Here is an 18,163-nt window from a genome sequence, read left to right as displayed (position 1 = left end):
TGGTTTCTTCCAGTTTTTGATGATTATAAATAGAACTGCTATAAACATTTACATGCAGCTTTTTGTATGGACATAAGTTTTCAAATTAGTTGGGTAAAAACCTAGGAGCACAATTGCTGAATTATGTGAAAGAATATGTTAAGCATTGTAAGAAACTGCCAAACTGTCTTCCAAAGTGGCTGCACCATTTTGCATTCCCACCATCAATGAATGAGAGTTCCTGATGCTCTGCATCCTTGCCAGCAATCGGCATGCTCAGTTTTTAGTTTTTAGCCATTCTAATAGGCATAAAGTAGTACCTTATCCATGTTTGAATTTGCATTTCCTTAATGAAAAGTGATGTTGAGTATCTTTCATATGTTTATTTGCCATCTTCTTTGGTTAGGTGTCTGTTTAGATCTTTTGCCCATTTTTTAAAATAAGTTTTTTGTTTCCTTATTGTTTAGTTTTAAGAGTTCTTTGGTATGGAGGACAAATTCTTTATCAGATATCTACTTTGCAAATATTTTCTCCCAGTCTGTGGCTTGTCTTTTCATTCTCTTAACAGTGCCTTTCACAGAGCAGAAGTTTTTAATTTTAATAAAGCTGACTGAAATTTCTTTTATAGATTGTGCTTTTGATGTTACATCCAAAAACTCTTCACCATGTTTAAGGTCATGTTGTTTTTCTCCTACTTTTTCTTCTGGAAGTTTTATGGTTTTGCATTTTACATTTAAGTCTATGACCCATTTTGAGTTAATTTTTGTAAAAGATGTAAAGTCTGGGTCTAGGTACTTTTTTTTCTTTTTTGCATATGGGTGTCCAATTATCTCAGCACCATTTGTTGAAAAGACTATTCTTTCTCCATTGAATTGTCTTCACACTTTTGTCAAAAATCAGTAGACTGTATTTTCTCAAAATAATTTTAATCTGTTCATGAAACCAACAGTAGTCAATAATATTTTAATGACACAAATTTAAAAGGCATAAATGAATTTTATGAAATGCCACCATTCATTTGATAATCTATATTTTTAATAATCCATTATGAAACAACCATGGCCTGTATCTTGCCTGCTTCTTCAACCTCATCTCTTTGTGTTCACTAATTCCAGCCTCCTGGCAATCTTTCTGTGATCTCTTTAAATCACATCAAAGCTGCACTTGCCTTAGGGACTAAACACTTTCTTGTGGGAGACTTTCAATCCAGTTTGCCTTTATGGGCCTGAAGGGTCCTTGAAGTTCATGATCTTTCCTTTTCTCTTGGGAAAGGAGATAAAATTAACAAATTGTGCCTGTCAAGAAAGTTATATCAATATCTAAATGTTCCTTTCCACCAGATACATTATTCATATTGCAACAAAGGACAAGAACATGTAACATTCATAAAATTCCTGTGGGAAGTCTCTTCTAGATCTGAAATTATGCTGCCTAATTGTTTACTGTTTCTATTTGGAAAACAGAAAGGAATTTGATCCTGAGTGCTGCCTCAAATGAGGCGAGGAAACGTTATGCCTGGTCCATTGTTTCTACTTCAGGTGAACGCTGGTTCAGAACCACCTTTGACAAAGTCACTCCTTTATCCAAGTGAGCAACTTCAGCCTGAGGACCAGGACAAAGTAGCCATTTGCTGTAACCCACCCGTTGGCAGAGAGCTGAAAGCTATCTAGGTAATATCTGAATATTGTTTTGCGTGAGGAATAGAGGAAGCTTAAAAATGCTTTGACTATTCTCTGTCTCTTCGCATCTGTGAACTTCTATCTCGTGTTTAAGAGAATCACGGACACATTTAGCCCAGAAAGTGGTCTGATTTTGGCTGATCCTAAAACGTCTCCTCCTGGAGTGCTTTTCCCCAGTCTGGTTCCTTCTCATCATTCAGCTCTTATTTGAAATATCATCTGACAACATTATTTTTAAATACTACCCCTTGACCTAGTCGCTGCACTTTATTTCCTTCCTGGTCTTATTTACTTTCAGAAATTATTGTGTTTATTTATTTTTTGTCTTTCAAACTGTGCCTCCACCCTTCCTTTAGAATTTAAGTTCCATGAGGGCAGGAGCCTTGGTTATTTTTGTTATCACTCAGATCTGGAACACAGTTTCTCAATGAAGATTTTTAAATTATTGTATAACAGAACAAATGAATGAGTGAATGAATGAGTGACAGTAGATTATGAACAATGCATTTTTTCCTACAGAGTCTAGAATGATTGGGCATTTCAATGTATTAATGAGAAGAATGTTTCAAAGAGGCAATGAAGTTAAAATATCTTTCCCAGATGACATTTATAAGGCAATGATAATGATCAGTTTCCTCTCTTCTAGTGAAAAAACGGAAACTATTACCTAACTCAGGAGACATCTGAACATTTCAGTACTATGTCAGAAGCCATACGTCTCAAATGGCAGGACAAAGATCCAGTAAACACGATCCAGAATTCACTTTGTGTTGTGACAAAGTTAACATGCAATTCTGCAGCACATTCAAAACATTCACCAACTCTTAGGCATCTAACAAAAAAGATAATCTAAGAATGGGGTAAGCAGCAGGAATAGATTCATAGATTCTTGCAGTGTTTGCATTGGTGGGTACAATAGCAAGCCAATGTTCTCAATCCCACCTTTTAAGTAGCAGGAAATTGACCCATGAGGGAAATGGCCTATCCAAGTTAATACAGATATTTATGGGTGCCTCTGGGAACTGTTGAGTGCTATGGAATATGTGGAATGCTAAAAACAATTTATTTACATTGTACCAAATAACCAGTATATTCAGTAGTAACAACTACAACAACATAAAAATCAACATCATCATGGTAAGTTTGCCTCTACGTAGACCAAACGGTCACTTGTTTTGGTAGAGCTCTGAATCAAGCTGAATAGGAAAATGTTCCAAACACTCATGATTTTCTACCATAATAAACAAGTCAGAGAATGCCCCAGCAGTGAGAACTGGACTGTCTCATCACTCCTATCTAATTATAGGAGTGATTGCAATCAAACAATTAAGGATGCATAGATTACTTCTTGAATAAATTTTTATTTCTTGGCCTTAGTAAAAGAAAAAAGGTTTTTAACAAATTCTATTTCCAAGATTACTAGATATATCTTTGTTTTGCTTTTTGGAAGGATACTCTCATAGTGGAGCGATTAATTATTTTTTAGAGACATCTCTTCATTTGTAATAGAATTCAGGGCCTGGTATTCTGAGATTTAGGCAGTTGTGTCCAGGAAAAGTATGCTAATCATAGCATAATTAGTTAGCTGCAAAAAAAAAAGAATGAGATCTTACGAACTGTTTTAGGAATCTGTCATTCCTATGGTGCAAGTAATCCCAGACATGATGAGGCGGACTTGGTAAATCAGGAGCCCTTCTCTCTCCACTCTGTATTTATTCCATTTTTACAACAGCTTTTGGTTTAATTTAATACATTATTGTAGAAGAAAGGGTCCATTAAACAGCTACAGAAAAGTGAGAATTACGTTCCTTTTAGGTTTTTTTTTAAATTAAGCATTCAACAGTAGAATCCTTTAAAAATGATATTCAAATGATTTTTAATTACCACAAAGGCATTGAGATGTTAATATACTTTATATAAAAGAGAGGGATACTATTTCATTCGTCCTTTCCTGCCACAAATTCCAACTCTAAGAAAATTATTTCTTTTGATCCAGTCTGATAGCATGTAATAAGAGAACAATAAAACATATGGCTCAATTACCACCGCTTCTCATCAAGCATGAATTAATGAATATCAAATTATTATTAATTGTTTTTTCTGGCTCCCTCTCCATAGGACAATGATTACACATTTCTGTATTTTAATAAGCATTAGTGTTTAACACTTTGTGGACCAGTGTCTAAGAGGAACAGATGCTTGAAATCATTATACAGAAGAATAACTCTACATTTATCAACATTTAGAAAATACATGATTATCTTTTAATCTCCCTAGTTTGTCAGTTTTTTACAACTGCCTTAAACTCTCTTAGAATTCCACCCTCTCTCAATGTTCCATATGCTTTCCTTTGAGAAGCAATTGCTATGTGCATATAAAGTAGTTTATAAGTGCAATGTCTCAATTTTAATAATAATAATAGTTCCTCACAAGATTACTGAATTTTCAATTCCTTAAGAAAAAGCTCTTTAAAAATCAAAGTTATAGATTGAGCAGTTAAAAAATTACTTTAAGCAGCATGGCACAGAATATAATAAATTATGATCATATAACTGACATATCAATGTCAGTGAGTAATATTTATAGACACTGTACAAGAAGATTCTGTATAACTGACAGTTCATTTATTTTTATAAGCCATCTGTAAATATAAAGTGCTATGTAATAGGAATAGATATAGCATGCGAAAGAACATGTCTTTGTAGTCCATAACTTTCATTATTTCTCATAGATCATTTATGAATCCAGATTTTGAAATGCATGCAAAGAAAACCTGACAAATTACGTAAACACCATGTCATATGATTTTACCCATTACCCATAAATGCAGGTCTTTCTGTTTTTAAAACACATTCTATAAAACTTGTATCAGTGATAAACTGAAGGATGATACCAAGGTTAAATTGTTCAGATATCCTATCTAGTTCAATAGGCCTAACAAACACAGATTCAGGTATGTTTCTAAAGAGCAAACAAAAACTTGCTTTAGAATCTGATAATTTTGGAGCAGAAAGCGACCTTAGAAATCATTTTGTCCATTGGCCCTCATGTTACAGATAATAGCACAGAAATCTGAAAGGTTTAAGTGATTTTCTGAGGTCCATACAACTTTATACGTTAACATCTTTCTGCCAAACTTTATCTTTCTGCCAAAATTTCTATCAACATTACTTTTGCACATAAATGAAACATATCTTGCTCCCATGACAGTTTTATCAAGACTTCAATAACGTCTGTAAATCCAAATTCTTAGGGAAACAAAGGTGAGAAGATGGTAAATTTGTCTATAATGGACCCGTGACACACAGTCTAATACTGAGCAGAGATGGACCTGGTGAATGCTGGTAATGCTCACTGCCATCAGAAGCACGCTTCCTTTGACACTGGGTGCTAGAACCACTTGAATTTTTGATCTCTAAATCTAACTAGATACCAGATGGTTCCCTTTATGTATGTGACCTTAGTGGAGGCAATTAGATTATTTATGCAATAGCAGAGTTGTTAATTCTATACCAGAGTCAATCTTTGGTGTAAAAGCTTTTCTAGATTATATGTTCTTACAATAAAAATTTTAACTCCTTAGTGAATGCTTTCATCTTGATTTTCATGAGCCAGAATTACTGAATCCACTTTGCTGAAAAATTTAAAGAAAATAAGTTAGATATACAAATTCAGTACAAAAATAAGACTATAACTAAAGTTTTAAAAATAAATAATTACTCATCAAGGGGGTAGTAGTGGGTTAAGCATTTTACTTTCACCTCCTACTGCATTCATCACTGTGGCATGGCTTTTCGTCATACCGTGAATACAAAGTACCAATGCCCTGTGCTCATATTTATGACATGCCTGAGAGTCATGTCTTGACAACTTAAATATACTATAAAAATGCACACCGGGAAGAAAACACAAAGACTTCTGAGTGTTTTGGTAACCACATCTCCTAAACCGTATCATGGACTCCCGGGACTGAAAGTTTTAGAGCTGCACCATGCACATCAAGGCCCCTTGATGTAACAATGGATCCTGATAAGGCTGCTCGATTAGGAAAAAAAAAAGAAATATGAGAACTGGCTGGGGAAAGCAGAAAATAGAAGGCAAAGTATGAATATAATTAGCTTTGTTCTTGTCATTGATTCTGCAGCCTGATGGAACATGGCTTTCTGAATATTTTTCAGAGTATTTTCCAGATGTAGCCTCTCAGTACCTCATTAATATCACACATTTGTCTTTAAATTCCATATTTTGGATCCCGTGTAAAAATCGCAAATGCTCCTTTTTCATTCACCACCAGCAGGCAACTTGCCTTTCACACAGTGCTGTTGACCAGCTCCCCAATATCATCATGGTTATTCTACCTACTTACTATTGAAGCAAAAATTAAATGTTGATACTAGCTTTACAATGATGTTTCATAGGATTTTATATTGATAGCTTACTGTGCACTGTACACATCTTTTAAATCAACTTTTACAGCTTTCATGCTAAGCTTATTGAAAATATGAGTTAAAAATGCAGACCCTTAATGTTTCTTCTCACAACATTTATGCTAATTAGGTATCCAAATTATAGTAAAGTTGGTCTTAAAGGTAAAAAAAAATACTCAAATGTTATATGCAATATAGAATTCTACACCATTAACTGTAAATTTTCCGTTTAAAAATAACATTAATATAGAATTGTACACCACTAACTCTAAATTTTCTGTTTAAAAATAACATTAAAAGGCATTTAGTATAATAACCAAATTACGTTTAAAAAAAGTATATTCCAGTGCAAATGTAAAGGTCATTCACAGAAATGCACTTCAACTCCACCGATCAGTAGAGCAAAGAAAATCTGTTTTTGTTTGGAAAAAATGGAAAATTTTCCTAAAATAAATGACTTTTGCTTAGTTGTATCTATGTCTAGTCTGACATCAGTAGAAAATATAAATGTTGACTGATTTTTATACCATAAAGTGAAATGCCACCATGTTATCTGCAGCTGAATTTTTAATATAATTAAGAAAATACTTTTTAGTTTTGAGATCTTTCATCAATATTAAAAGTTCATTAATGTTAGTGATGGTTCCTTACAGAGCTTAACACTTACCTACAACTTGAGAGTAGCAAGATTCACAATGTATTGTCTGTTTATAAATCCAAACACTGTCACCGGCTTGTAGGTTTTCCAAAGGTTGTTTGCATATTTCACACTAAACAGAATGTATAAAGTTTACATTATATATGAAGTTTAGATTCTTGGCGTAACAGGATTAAAAAAAAAAAAAAACTTTTCGGGGCTTCCCTGGTGGCGCAGTGGTTGAGAGTCTGCCTGCCGATGCAGGGGACACGGGTTCGTGTCCCGGTCCGGGAGGATCCCACATGCCGCAGAGCGGCTGGGCCCGTAAGCCATGGCCGCTGAGCGTGCGCGTTCGGAGCTTGTGCTCCGCAAAGGGAGACGCCACAACAGTGAGAGGCCCGCGTACCGCAAAACAAAACAAAAAAAATAAACAAAACTTTTACTTTATTCAGTACCATCCTTCATAGCAACACTCAGATGAAGCCTCAAGAGAACCCAGAGGGAAAATAAGAGTATACTTACTTGTCTGTGATCCACACACCGAACTTTTCAAATAAATCCTCTCATAAATCTCTCTATTATGGAGGTGTGCATTTCAGGGCATATATACCACTGAAGTCTCTACGTAACTCACAACAGATTAGATATACATTTTCAGAAATTGGTTATGCCAAAGACAAGATCACCACTGGATATCGCAAACAAAAACACAAAGTGCATTTATTGTTTGCTTACTAAGGGAGAGCTATGCTGTCCGGGTATAGCATCATTGAGCAAAACGAACTTCTGATCCTATGCAGGGTTTAGGGGGAAGTTTGTTTCAAGTTGTGTTGGTTAAAGAGGAAGGAAAGGGTTGACATCTGCCTTAGACCTGTGCTCACTGGAGCAAGTTCACTGCCAACTGGCTGACTTTCAAGTTCACTGACGCAAATTGTCATAGATCAGTTTGACATGTTTAAGCCAGTTCAGATGGTTCTCTATTATTATGGCTATAGAATAATCTGTCTTTTCCTAGGAGTGTGGGGACATTTTTATTCTCAGTAGTATTTTATAATTAAATTGAAAATGGAAATAAATCATCCAAAATATAATAAATGGAAATTATTCCTATTTACCAAAAGCAATAATCAGGAGAATTTTCTTCTTTTAAAAAACTTTCTGCATAATAATTTTAAATGAGGAGCTATAGACTAACTTCTGTTTCGTTGAGTAAACTTAATAATTAAAAGGAAATTTTACTGTCATAATTAAATAATTATGAAATTTTCAGATTACATTTTATATAGAATTCTATATATGAGGGCCTTTTGGATTTTATTTGCTCAAAATGAGGCATCATATTTCTTCTTGCTTTGTGTCACTTTCTGAAGCTAATTTAAGGAGAAGCAATCAATTGTCAAAGTATTACATCTACTTAACTGAATTAGATAATTTGTATCAGTCATAGAATATCAGCACTAGAAGGGACCCATAGATTTAGGCTGTGGTTCTTAAACTGGCTGCCTGTTAGATCTATCTAAGGAGATTGTAAAAATACCAATGCCCAGCAGTCATCTCTAAGATTCTTGATGTAATTGGGGCTGGTCCCAAGCATTCTATTTTTCTCCTAATCTCCCCAGACAATTATAATATGCATCCAGGGTTGGAAACCACTGGTCTAATCAGCTACTTCATTTTACAGATGAGGAAACTGAGGCTAAGCTAATTTAGATGATGTCCAAAGTCACATGGCCTCAATTAGTGTCAGTCAGAACTCCAGCTCAAGTCTTCAGGTTCCTAGTTAAGTGCTCACCCAGTTACACCAAAATCTATATTGTTGACCTACGGAATGTTTTTGTGAAAAGTAAAAGAAATAGCATATAAAAACACAAACTGTGACGCATTCTACTATGTACGCTTTATTATTATACTAAGCCACATTTAATTAGAATTAATCATGCTCTCAAAAGCAGACTGAGTTTCAACTATTGTTAAGCCCATTGGTCCTAATTTCATAATGTAAGGAGATGCTAGCTTTCTTCTCAACAATTTCTTTGCCTTTTCAGATTTCATTATATATTTTATGTAATGCATGATTTATGAAAATGCTGCAAAAACTTTTCTAAAGAGAACAAGTGTTTATCTTTTTACAGATTTCAGTCTGTAGGGTAAGAGTTATAAATGTGTCAATAATCAACTTTTAAGCCTAAAGCCAAGAGAGTAATTATAAACCTTGGAGGTTTAGGCTGTAGAACTCTGAGAAATGTTTAAATAGTGCATTATTAATGTGCATGACAGTGTTTCTGAAAGCTTTAACTTCATCTCATATATTTCATTAAATAATTATTTTTATTCCAATCATTATGCAATTTTATATTGAGTTAAATGCAATAAACATAGCCTTACCTTGAAGCAAGTGGAATGGCAGCAAATTTGTAATTCATTTAAAATCATCTTAGCTTCTGTGCCCAAGGGTTTTCGACAGTAAGTGCACATATCCATTTCAATGACAGACCTATAGAGATGTAAGCAATTAAAAATAAATTTGTCATGATGCAAAAGACAGATGTATTCCCCATAAAGTCGTATGGAAATGATATGTTAATTGTGTTGATACTGTAGTAAATTGTGTAAAAATCAAGGAAAGCTGAGGATTTACTTATCCTAGGATAGCAGGATAAGTGATTGATTTTTCTAGTTATTTCAAAATGATATCAAAGAATTAACATGAAGGAAAGTCTCAGATTATTAATTCATTAGCAATGAAAAGTGCATCTGGGCAGGACAAAGATGTTCACAGTTTTCTAACTGAACTAGGTCATAAGTACCCCTTGAAGCTAGAAGAGGGTTTTGAATTATTAATGTACTTATATCATAGAAAATTTATGCTGCAGATTAATATAAAAATTTAACTCTCAAAACATTCAATAGGACAAAAATAGAAATCCATTCAAGAATGTGTTGGTGAATTCACAAATGATGGATAACCTAGATTCTAGGGTCTAGAGTCACTAAAACGCTCCCCTATGCCACTTCTCTTGGTGTCATTGTAAGACTCAGAATATTGGGGGCCCTTTCATGACAAAAATTCTCCAATATGATATAATCTCACCACAAATTTGATGGGGAAAAAAGAGCTTTGCTATTTACTTTGGAAAAATAATGTTCAATAATAAATAAATGATCAGCAAGTCCAAAAGACCTTGGGTCACGCCAGAGTCTTAAGAAAGACCAATAACTACTTGATTCTTTTCCATTTGGAAGGTCTTAGGACAGTCTTAATTAGTACCTTGCAGAGTTTACTAGTCTCAGGGTGTTAGCAAACAAGCCTGAAATTTCCAAAGTAGGATACATACCGGGGTGGTGAAATAAAAATAGCTAATATTTGGGCTTCCCTGGTGGCACAGTGGTTGAGAGTCCGCCTGCCGATGCAGGGGACACGGGTTCGCGCCCCGGAAGATCCCACATGCCATGGAGCGGCTGGGCCCGTGAGCCATGGCTGCTGAGCCTGCGCGTCCGGAGCCTGTGCTCCACAACGGGAGAGGCCACAACAGTGAGAGGCCCACGTACCACACACACACACACACACACAAATAGCTAATACTTAATAGTGCTAATATACTTAATATGTGCAGTGCATTTTCCACGCACTTTGCTTTCCACGCACTATCAACTCGTTTATTCTTCATAACATCTCTGAGAAGCAGGTACTCTTATTTTTATCATTATTTTACAGAAGAGAAAGCTGAGGCACAGAAGGGTAAGTCATGCAGCCAGTGAGTGGCAGAGGCGGGATCTGAATGAAGGCAGAGCGGCCACAGAGCCCTATGCTACCTCTGGGCCTGCTTGTGAGATTGACTGGGCTCGCTGGGTTAGAAAGAACTAGTCATGCCCAGAAACCACAATCGATCCTGTCATCGAGTGCAGGACTAGAAGCAGAGAGGAGGGAAAGTTGAGGGGAGGAGGGGGTAAGAGAGGAAAGGGATTGGAGTAGATAAAACTTGTTTCATTTTATACTCTCAGTCATTCTAGTAATCTCTTCTTCCCTTATGTACATAAATAAATATTTCCCTCTTTCAATGATCTCTCTAGGTACTTGCTTACATATTCCGGGCAAATAGTTCCCTATGCATTTTTCACATATATGCATACATAGGTACCCACACACTTAAATTTCCCATGTTAGACTGTAAGCACTTCCAGAGTAAAAACTGCCACTCTCTAGGATTCTTCCATTCCAGAGACACTGAGACAGGAGCTGGGAATATAAAGAAGAGTGAGAGAGTCTCCTCCAATGAGAAGCCTTCTTTCCACTAGGGTAGCCAGGTGTGTGATTGGATGGTCACCACATATTTATGGATGTGTGAAGAGTTAGGAGAACACAGCCAGTGGAGCAGCTTATCCCTGGGGTGAAGCAGGAAAGGCTTGTCAGCATAAGTGCCATCTGAGTTAAAGCTTGAGGGTGAAGGAGCTTTCAAGGGGAGCTCAGTGAGGTGGGGAGGGGCGTGATGGAGGGGTTCCAAGCAGAGTGAACAGGATGTACCAAGGTGCCACACAATGAGGGGGGCTGGAGTGATTGAACATCAGTCAATATTCAGCAGGATCAGATTCTGAAGGCCCATAAATCATGTACAGAGGAATTTGGTATTTACCTTGTAAAGGGGCACTGGTCATGTTATGGGATTGATGTGCTTAGGTAAGAACTGTGGGGATGCAGCTAATTTCACACAATGATCAACAGAAAAAGTTTGCTGGACTAACCAGTTTTAACGGAGAATTGACTTTTGCTCTGATAACTAAAAAAGTTTCAAGGATCACTTGAGGAACAGGAGTGAAATTCTTCACTTTGAGAGCAACACTTTAATGTAGAATGCTTTTCTTCCTTAACAATAAAAATATGAGCCCAGGGAAAGCTCTGGTGTTGGTGTTATCCTTATTAAGATCATACTTAGTCAGGAATTCTCTGGTGTTCCAGTGGCTAGGACTCCATGCTCTTACTGCCAGGGACCTGGGTTTGATCCCTGGTCATGGAACAAAGCTGTGCCTTGTGACCAAAAAAAAAAAAAAAAGATCATACTTAGTCAAAGATCTTTTCAGAGCGTTATGAAAAACCTAGCTCTGGTGTTTTGGTTATCTAAGCAGTACTTGTGGTGCTCCTATAGTCACATCAAAGAGGTGTGACTTAAAGGCAAGACACTAAGAAGACCCCTTGGTAATAGAAGATCTTAACAAAAGTGACAAAAAGAGGATGTAATTCTGATGCCTGGCCCACCTATGTTTCCCTTAGTAAATGGAACATAGGTTTGTTTATTCAGGAATAATTTATTGAGTATCTGTTAGGTGCCAAGGACTGCGTTACAAGCTGAGGCTGTGCATAAAAATAAGATATGGGGGCTTCCCTGGTGGCGCAGTGGTTGAGAGTCCGCCTGCCGATGCAGAGGACACGGATTCGTGCCCCGGTCCGGGAAGATTCCACATGCCGCGGAGCGGCTGGGCCCGTGAGCCATGGCCGCTGAGCCTGTGCGTCCGGAGCCTGTGCTCCGCAACGGGAGAGGCCACAGCGGTGAGAGGCCCGCGTACCACAAAAAAAAAAAAAAAAAAAAAAGATATGTTGTGACCCTCTGTCCCATATTTCCACCCCCTGCAATAGAGAAATACCTTCCATAGAATACCGGACATTTGCATTAAGCTGGTTTCCAGTGGTTGGACTGAAATGCTAATTATTTTTATTTCCTCCACTGGAAGTCTGCAGGCCACAGTCTCAGGAGTGTCACCTATTTACCCGACTGAGCATAAAATGGTAAAAGAGAGTAATCAAGAGCAAAAGCCTGAGGTCAGTTTACCGGCACTAAATTGATGCTCACCCTAACCTCCTTCCTGGGAACTGAGCATGGGCCCTAGTGGGTCACAGCGGCACATCCACGCAGCTATTTGTAAAGTGAGCTGGCTTTGGAAAACCGCAAGGAGGGAGGGCTGAGGGCACGGTCTAGGGATGCAATGAAGCCTAGATGCTAATAATGTGGCAGTACTGGGGACTCCTGGGATCACCAACAGCAGAGACACTTGCCTGGGAGGCAGCTGTAAGGCACAGAAAGCTCTACTGGAATAAAGTACATCAAAATCAAAGAACAACAGCCAGGAAGTCAAGGAGCAAATTCCTAGATGCAGAGGTTGCTGTTCTTTGTTCCACTCATACAATCACCAATATAACCGCTGTCAGGAATGTCATCTCCAAGTTCAGTGGACTACAAGAATGTGTACATATATATTTCAGTACTATATACATAATGAAGATATGTAAATATATATAAATACATATACACATACATAATAAAATGTATATTTATAAAGTATGTACACACATATATATTATCTATAATATATAAAAATACATATGTTTATATGTGTGTGTATATACTTTTATGTATGGAAATACAGACATACTCACCTATCTGAAGTAGAATAAATGGTTTGTATGTATTTTCCAGAGATACTCTCCTGATATCTATCCTTTGGTGATTTACTAGAAACAAACACATATGGACATGTGAGAATTGGGCTGTTCCCCTAATATTGAAGTATATACCTCTATGCAGGCAAGGAAGCACACACACACCCACTCACACAGCCTCATTATTATTATTCTTTGGGATGTTACAAGCCAGGACAATGTACTGACTCTTTTTTTTTTTTAAATCTGGAGAAGTATTGATATGCAAGAAACCTCCAAGTTGACATATTCACCAAGATAAATAAAGAATGGGGCAAGGAGAGTGCAAGAACAAGTGTAAGCAGGAAAAGCAGTTATTGTTTTTCATGAAGTTTATACTTGCACCTCCCTTATTTTTACTAAAAGAAAGCTATCTGTAGCCTCACATAAAGAATATACACAAAGCATGAGCCAGTGCTGGCAAATATAGACAGACACCATTCACGTAGAGAAACACTCCTGAACTTTTAGAGAAAGCTTTGGAAGTTTTTATATTTGCTTGAAAACGTCCAGGAATCATTTAGAATGAAAGCAAAAATATTATAACTTTTAAAAGTCCTCTTTGTTCCCTTTCTGCTCCAGTTTGTAAACGTCACTTTCTCCTGGAGACAAATGAAGTTTGCAGTGCACTAACCAGCTGACTGTCCATAACTGCTGTCCCAGTACCTACACTACCTGGGAGCATATTAGGACCAGAAGCAATATGTTCCTATTACTTCATACAGTGAAGGATAACTCCATAGCCCTCACTTGGGATTTTTTAATGAGAAATCCTTCTCTCCCTCCAAACTGCCCGTAGGCAGATTGCTGTTAGAAATAGAATCTACTTTACGGAACACATAGCCCACAATGCTAAATAAAATTTGCACATATTTATGCCTGATACATATAAAATTATTCCCATTTTATTGGTCAGAAAATTGAGACTTGAATTGAGACAGAAAACTGAAGTTAAGTAGTTTTGCTGAGGCCACAGTGTCAGTAAATGACAAACTAAGATTCAATCCCAACTCTGATTCTAGGGCCTCTGGTCTAATACATACTGCACTGTCGGCGTAGATTTTAGGGAGAATTGGATTAAGCAGCAAAATCAAAGTTGAGGTTGCATTTTACAAGGTAACTTACTTTGGGGTTTGAGGAATCCCTTTTGGGGGGAAGGTTGCTCAAATCGAACGCACCTCGAATTTCTGGGAGCCCCGCCCCCATACTCTGCTCTCTGGCCTCTTTGAAATGGGCAATGATTGACACACGCGTGCGTATATCCACATCTGAATGCCCCACCATTACCCTACACCACAATTAGGCCAATTCTTGTTTTTATACTCTGCAAAATCGAATGACTTGTGAATCCCTGACCTTGTTTGACATTTTCCTCAACATCCATCACATCAAGCAGCAGATTTTGTGGGCCAGAGCTTATTTACTAAGTTATACCCCTTATTTCAGATTAGAGGTAAACAGTCGATAGAACCATTTAATTAAAGTGTGACTCCAAATTAGCATAGCAATACTTGTGTAATTTTATAAAGCTTATTATGGGCATGTATGTTTATGTGACAACTTTCAAATAACTATCCTATTATGTATACACATGCTATATTAAAATATTTTTTAGTCCATTCAATGAAATTGTATGATTATTTGACAACTACTTAATAGTGGAAAGATTATAAAGAATTATATATTTATTTATATAAAGAACTTGATATACTCTTAAACGTTCTGCTATTTGAAAAAAGCAAGCATACCCTAAAATAATGGCATTCCTTCTTAAACACAGAGTATTTCAAAATTATAAAATATACATAGCAAAATACTTCAAATAAATTTCCAGTACCTATTCTCCGCATACGTCCTTGTGTACACAACAGTATCCTTTGGTCCTGCATGCCTGGTTTCAGCATTGGAGCTGCAATACAAACCATTTTACTTCATGTTTAAAGTTTGTTTACAGGATAATCAAATTCACAAGGCAATTATCCAATCCAATGAAAACAATAATGCTCATATAGTCCTTCTAAACTATTACCTTTAAAATACGAATGTTAAAGTGGTATCAATCCATTTCTGCAAAATTTATTTATGTCTCCCATTTTGTCTTAACTTCCAGAAGTACCTTGGCCTACTTCCAGAATACTATTATGAAAATCGGTCACTCAATAAGTCTGTTGTAGAGCACGATGATTATTTTGAATATTCCTGTAACATGTTTTAGTGTCTATTTCTTTGATGTCCCATTCATATTTCCAAACCATTGCTTTCCCCACAAATCTCAAGCAAAAAGTGGACCTTAATTAACGATCATGATAACATCTGATTTAATGAAACCTTTAAATCTACTTAAAGAATGTCAATGCCAATGTCTCAATCATGCTTTTTTAAAAAAATATAGACTTTTTAAGGAAAAATCACAGTTTACACTCATTATTCATAACTGACAACTTACCAGTGACCAAGTTGTTTACTCAACACCTTTGTATAAGTCTGCTTAGCCACTGGTAAAATTAAAAATTTCTGCATTTCAAAGGAAGGATCAGGTTGTATGTGGATGTTTTCTTTAAAACACAGAAGGAGAAAAAAAACCAAAACAGAATAGTCCTGTCAGTTGTTTTATAATTGACCACAGTACCTGAGCGTCTTCTGTGCTTCATAAGAGTAGGCAGTGGTTCTAGAAGATGGGCTGATTAAAGCCTCAGTAGACCCACTAACTTGGTCATCTTGCCTGAGAAAGCAAATGCAAATATTTGGCACTTAAAATCAAGGCCACATAGAAGGTTTCTGTTTTACTAAAATTCTGTTCAATGAACTTTTAAAAATATACAGTGAACCTCTTTCTTGTTTGCCTGTTTTCTGCACAGATACACAAATAGAATACATGTACGACTTTACTCCTCCACAGAGACCACTATCTTACCTTTAGGAATCATCTACAGGCATGTGTCACATTATCTAACACTAAGACAGAATACTTTTTTACCAAGGGCAGGAACCATCTGAAATTGGTTCCAGTAATATTTTCACAGCAGCAGTGCCATCTTAGAAAGTTTTTCATGTACAACATATCTGACAGTTTATCAGTTTAATGAAAATTATCCAGGGGTTCCTCTGAGAAATTCCAGTTTCCATTTTGTTTTTAATGGAAAACAGTACTTTGAAGATTGCAAAAGAACTTTGACCTAGATTTCTGCTAATCTAAAAATGTCACTATGCTTAACAAAGTGCAGGCATATTTGCTTTTTCCTATGAGACAGAGGAAAATTTTAATGCAGGAGTAGTGAAAGCTTTAGCTCTTTTTCCTCCCCTGTGTTAGTAAACTCTGATATAGGAGAGACATAAAGACCAAGAGGAGGATTTAGATCTTGATCATGATTTATCATTCTTGACTGGCCTGTTCCTTCCATTTCCAGGTAGCTCTTAAAGAAGAAGAAAACATCTGTTCACATAGTATCAACTCTGGCATACGGAAAACCATCTTCTAGTTTTAAGACAGATATTTCACAAAACAGATGTTTTACAGCTGAGTTAAAATGACACTAAGTAATGAGAAAGTAGAAGATTTTCTAATACAATCATTAGAATATGTCATTCCAGAAAAATGAAACTAGCTGTGAATTGTTTGGAAATATTCAAATCATATAGTATATAATACAAAACCCAATTTTAGCAAATAGTTTCAAAGGACAAAGGTTGTCAATGAGTGTGAAATGTGTCTGTATTGTCCTCAGAAAGATAAAATCAAATATCACCAATTTGCAAAATCTGCAGATAGGAAAGTGAAATAATTTGTAAACAGTTCTGATAAGGATTGAACTGTGTCCTGCCAAAATTCTTATGTTGAATTTGGTTTAATTGGTTTGGCGTATGGCTTGGGCATTTGCAGTCTTTTAAACCTCTCCAGTAAGTCTCACATACAAGTCAAGATTGAGAACCACTACCTTAGAGGCAGCCTGACATCTTACCCAAAAGAGCACTGGTTCTCAAAGTGTGGGCCCTGGATTAGCAGGTGAGTCTGATGTAAATAAAATGTGGGAACTAGTGCAATAGAGAACTCTCCACCGAACTATTCCTTAGATGCCTTGAATAATATTCCTAAAGAAGAACTTATGACTGACAATGTTTTTTGCTTGATGGCTTTATTGTTAAGACGTTACCCTTCATTGAAACAAATTGCTGAATTGTAACTTGCAATCAACGGTCACAATTTTGTTTCTTAATTAAATAACTCCATAAACTATAAAACCAAATATTGTGTTGGAACTTACAAAATTCCAAATGGAATTACACTTGAGAAAATATTTTCTGCAGTGGAAGTTCACCTTGAAAATTTAACTATCTAGAACCTTCATACACCGCTAGTGAGAACATCAAATGGTACAGCTGATTTAAAAAACAGTCTGGAAGTTCCTCAAATGGAGTTACTGTAGGATTCAACAATTTCACTCCCTAGGTATTTACCCAAGAGAAATAAACACACTCTACACAAAAACTTATATATGAATGTTTATAGCGGCATTGTTCGTAAGAGTGAATTAGAAGCCAACAGTGGAGACAATCCAAATGCCCATCAATTGATAAATAGATTAAAAAAATGCAGTACATTCACACAGTAGAATATCATTTGGCAATAAAAAGAAATGGAATACTGAGACATGCTACAACATGGGTGAACCTTGAAAACATTATTCTAAGTGAAAAAAGCCAGTCACAAAGGACCACATATTTTATGATTCCATTTATATGAAATGTCTGGAATAGGAAATTTAAAGAGCCAGAAAGTAGCTTAGTAGTCATCCAGAGCTAAGGGGTTGGGGGAAAATGATGTGTGACTGCTACTGGGCATTGGGTTTCTTTTTGAGGTGATGAAAATGTTGTAAAAGTGATTGTAATGATGGTTGTACAACTCTGTGAATATACTAATCAGAAAGCATATATCTATGTGGACATCCAATTACTATACAAAGTGAATACATTC

The 18,163-nt window shown here is 36.3% G+C and overlaps 1 protein-coding gene across 1 annotated transcript in view; it reads right to left on the bottom strand.

Moving 5' to 3' along the window:
• Positions 1-892: 892 nt before the first annotated feature.
• Positions 893-18,163, bottom strand: part of SCEL (sciellin) — a 126,979-nt gene continuing 109,708 nt past the window's right edge. Inside the window, exons 22-27 of the mRNA XM_060129148.1 lie at positions 15,821-15,913; positions 15,029-15,100; positions 13,150-13,224; positions 9,108-9,216; positions 6,753-6,855; positions 893-1,242 (exon numbers count right to left, since the gene is read on the bottom strand). Of these exons, the coding sequence (XP_059985131.1) occupies positions 1,223-1,242; positions 6,753-6,855; positions 9,108-9,216; positions 13,150-13,224; positions 15,029-15,100; positions 15,821-15,913 (472 nt within the window). The 3' untranslated portion in view covers positions 893-1,222. The remainder of the gene's footprint in view (positions 1,243-6,752; positions 6,856-9,107; positions 9,217-13,149; positions 13,225-15,028; positions 15,101-15,820; positions 15,914-18,163) is intronic.

The sequence above is a fragment of the Lagenorhynchus albirostris genome, chromosome 18 (assembly GCF_949774975.1).
Source record: "Lagenorhynchus albirostris chromosome 18, mLagAlb1.1, whole genome shotgun sequence".
NCBI classification, from domain to species: Eukaryota; Metazoa; Chordata; class Mammalia; order Artiodactyla; family Delphinidae; genus Lagenorhynchus; species Lagenorhynchus albirostris.
This window is presented reverse-complemented; position numbering and strand designations above follow the sequence as displayed.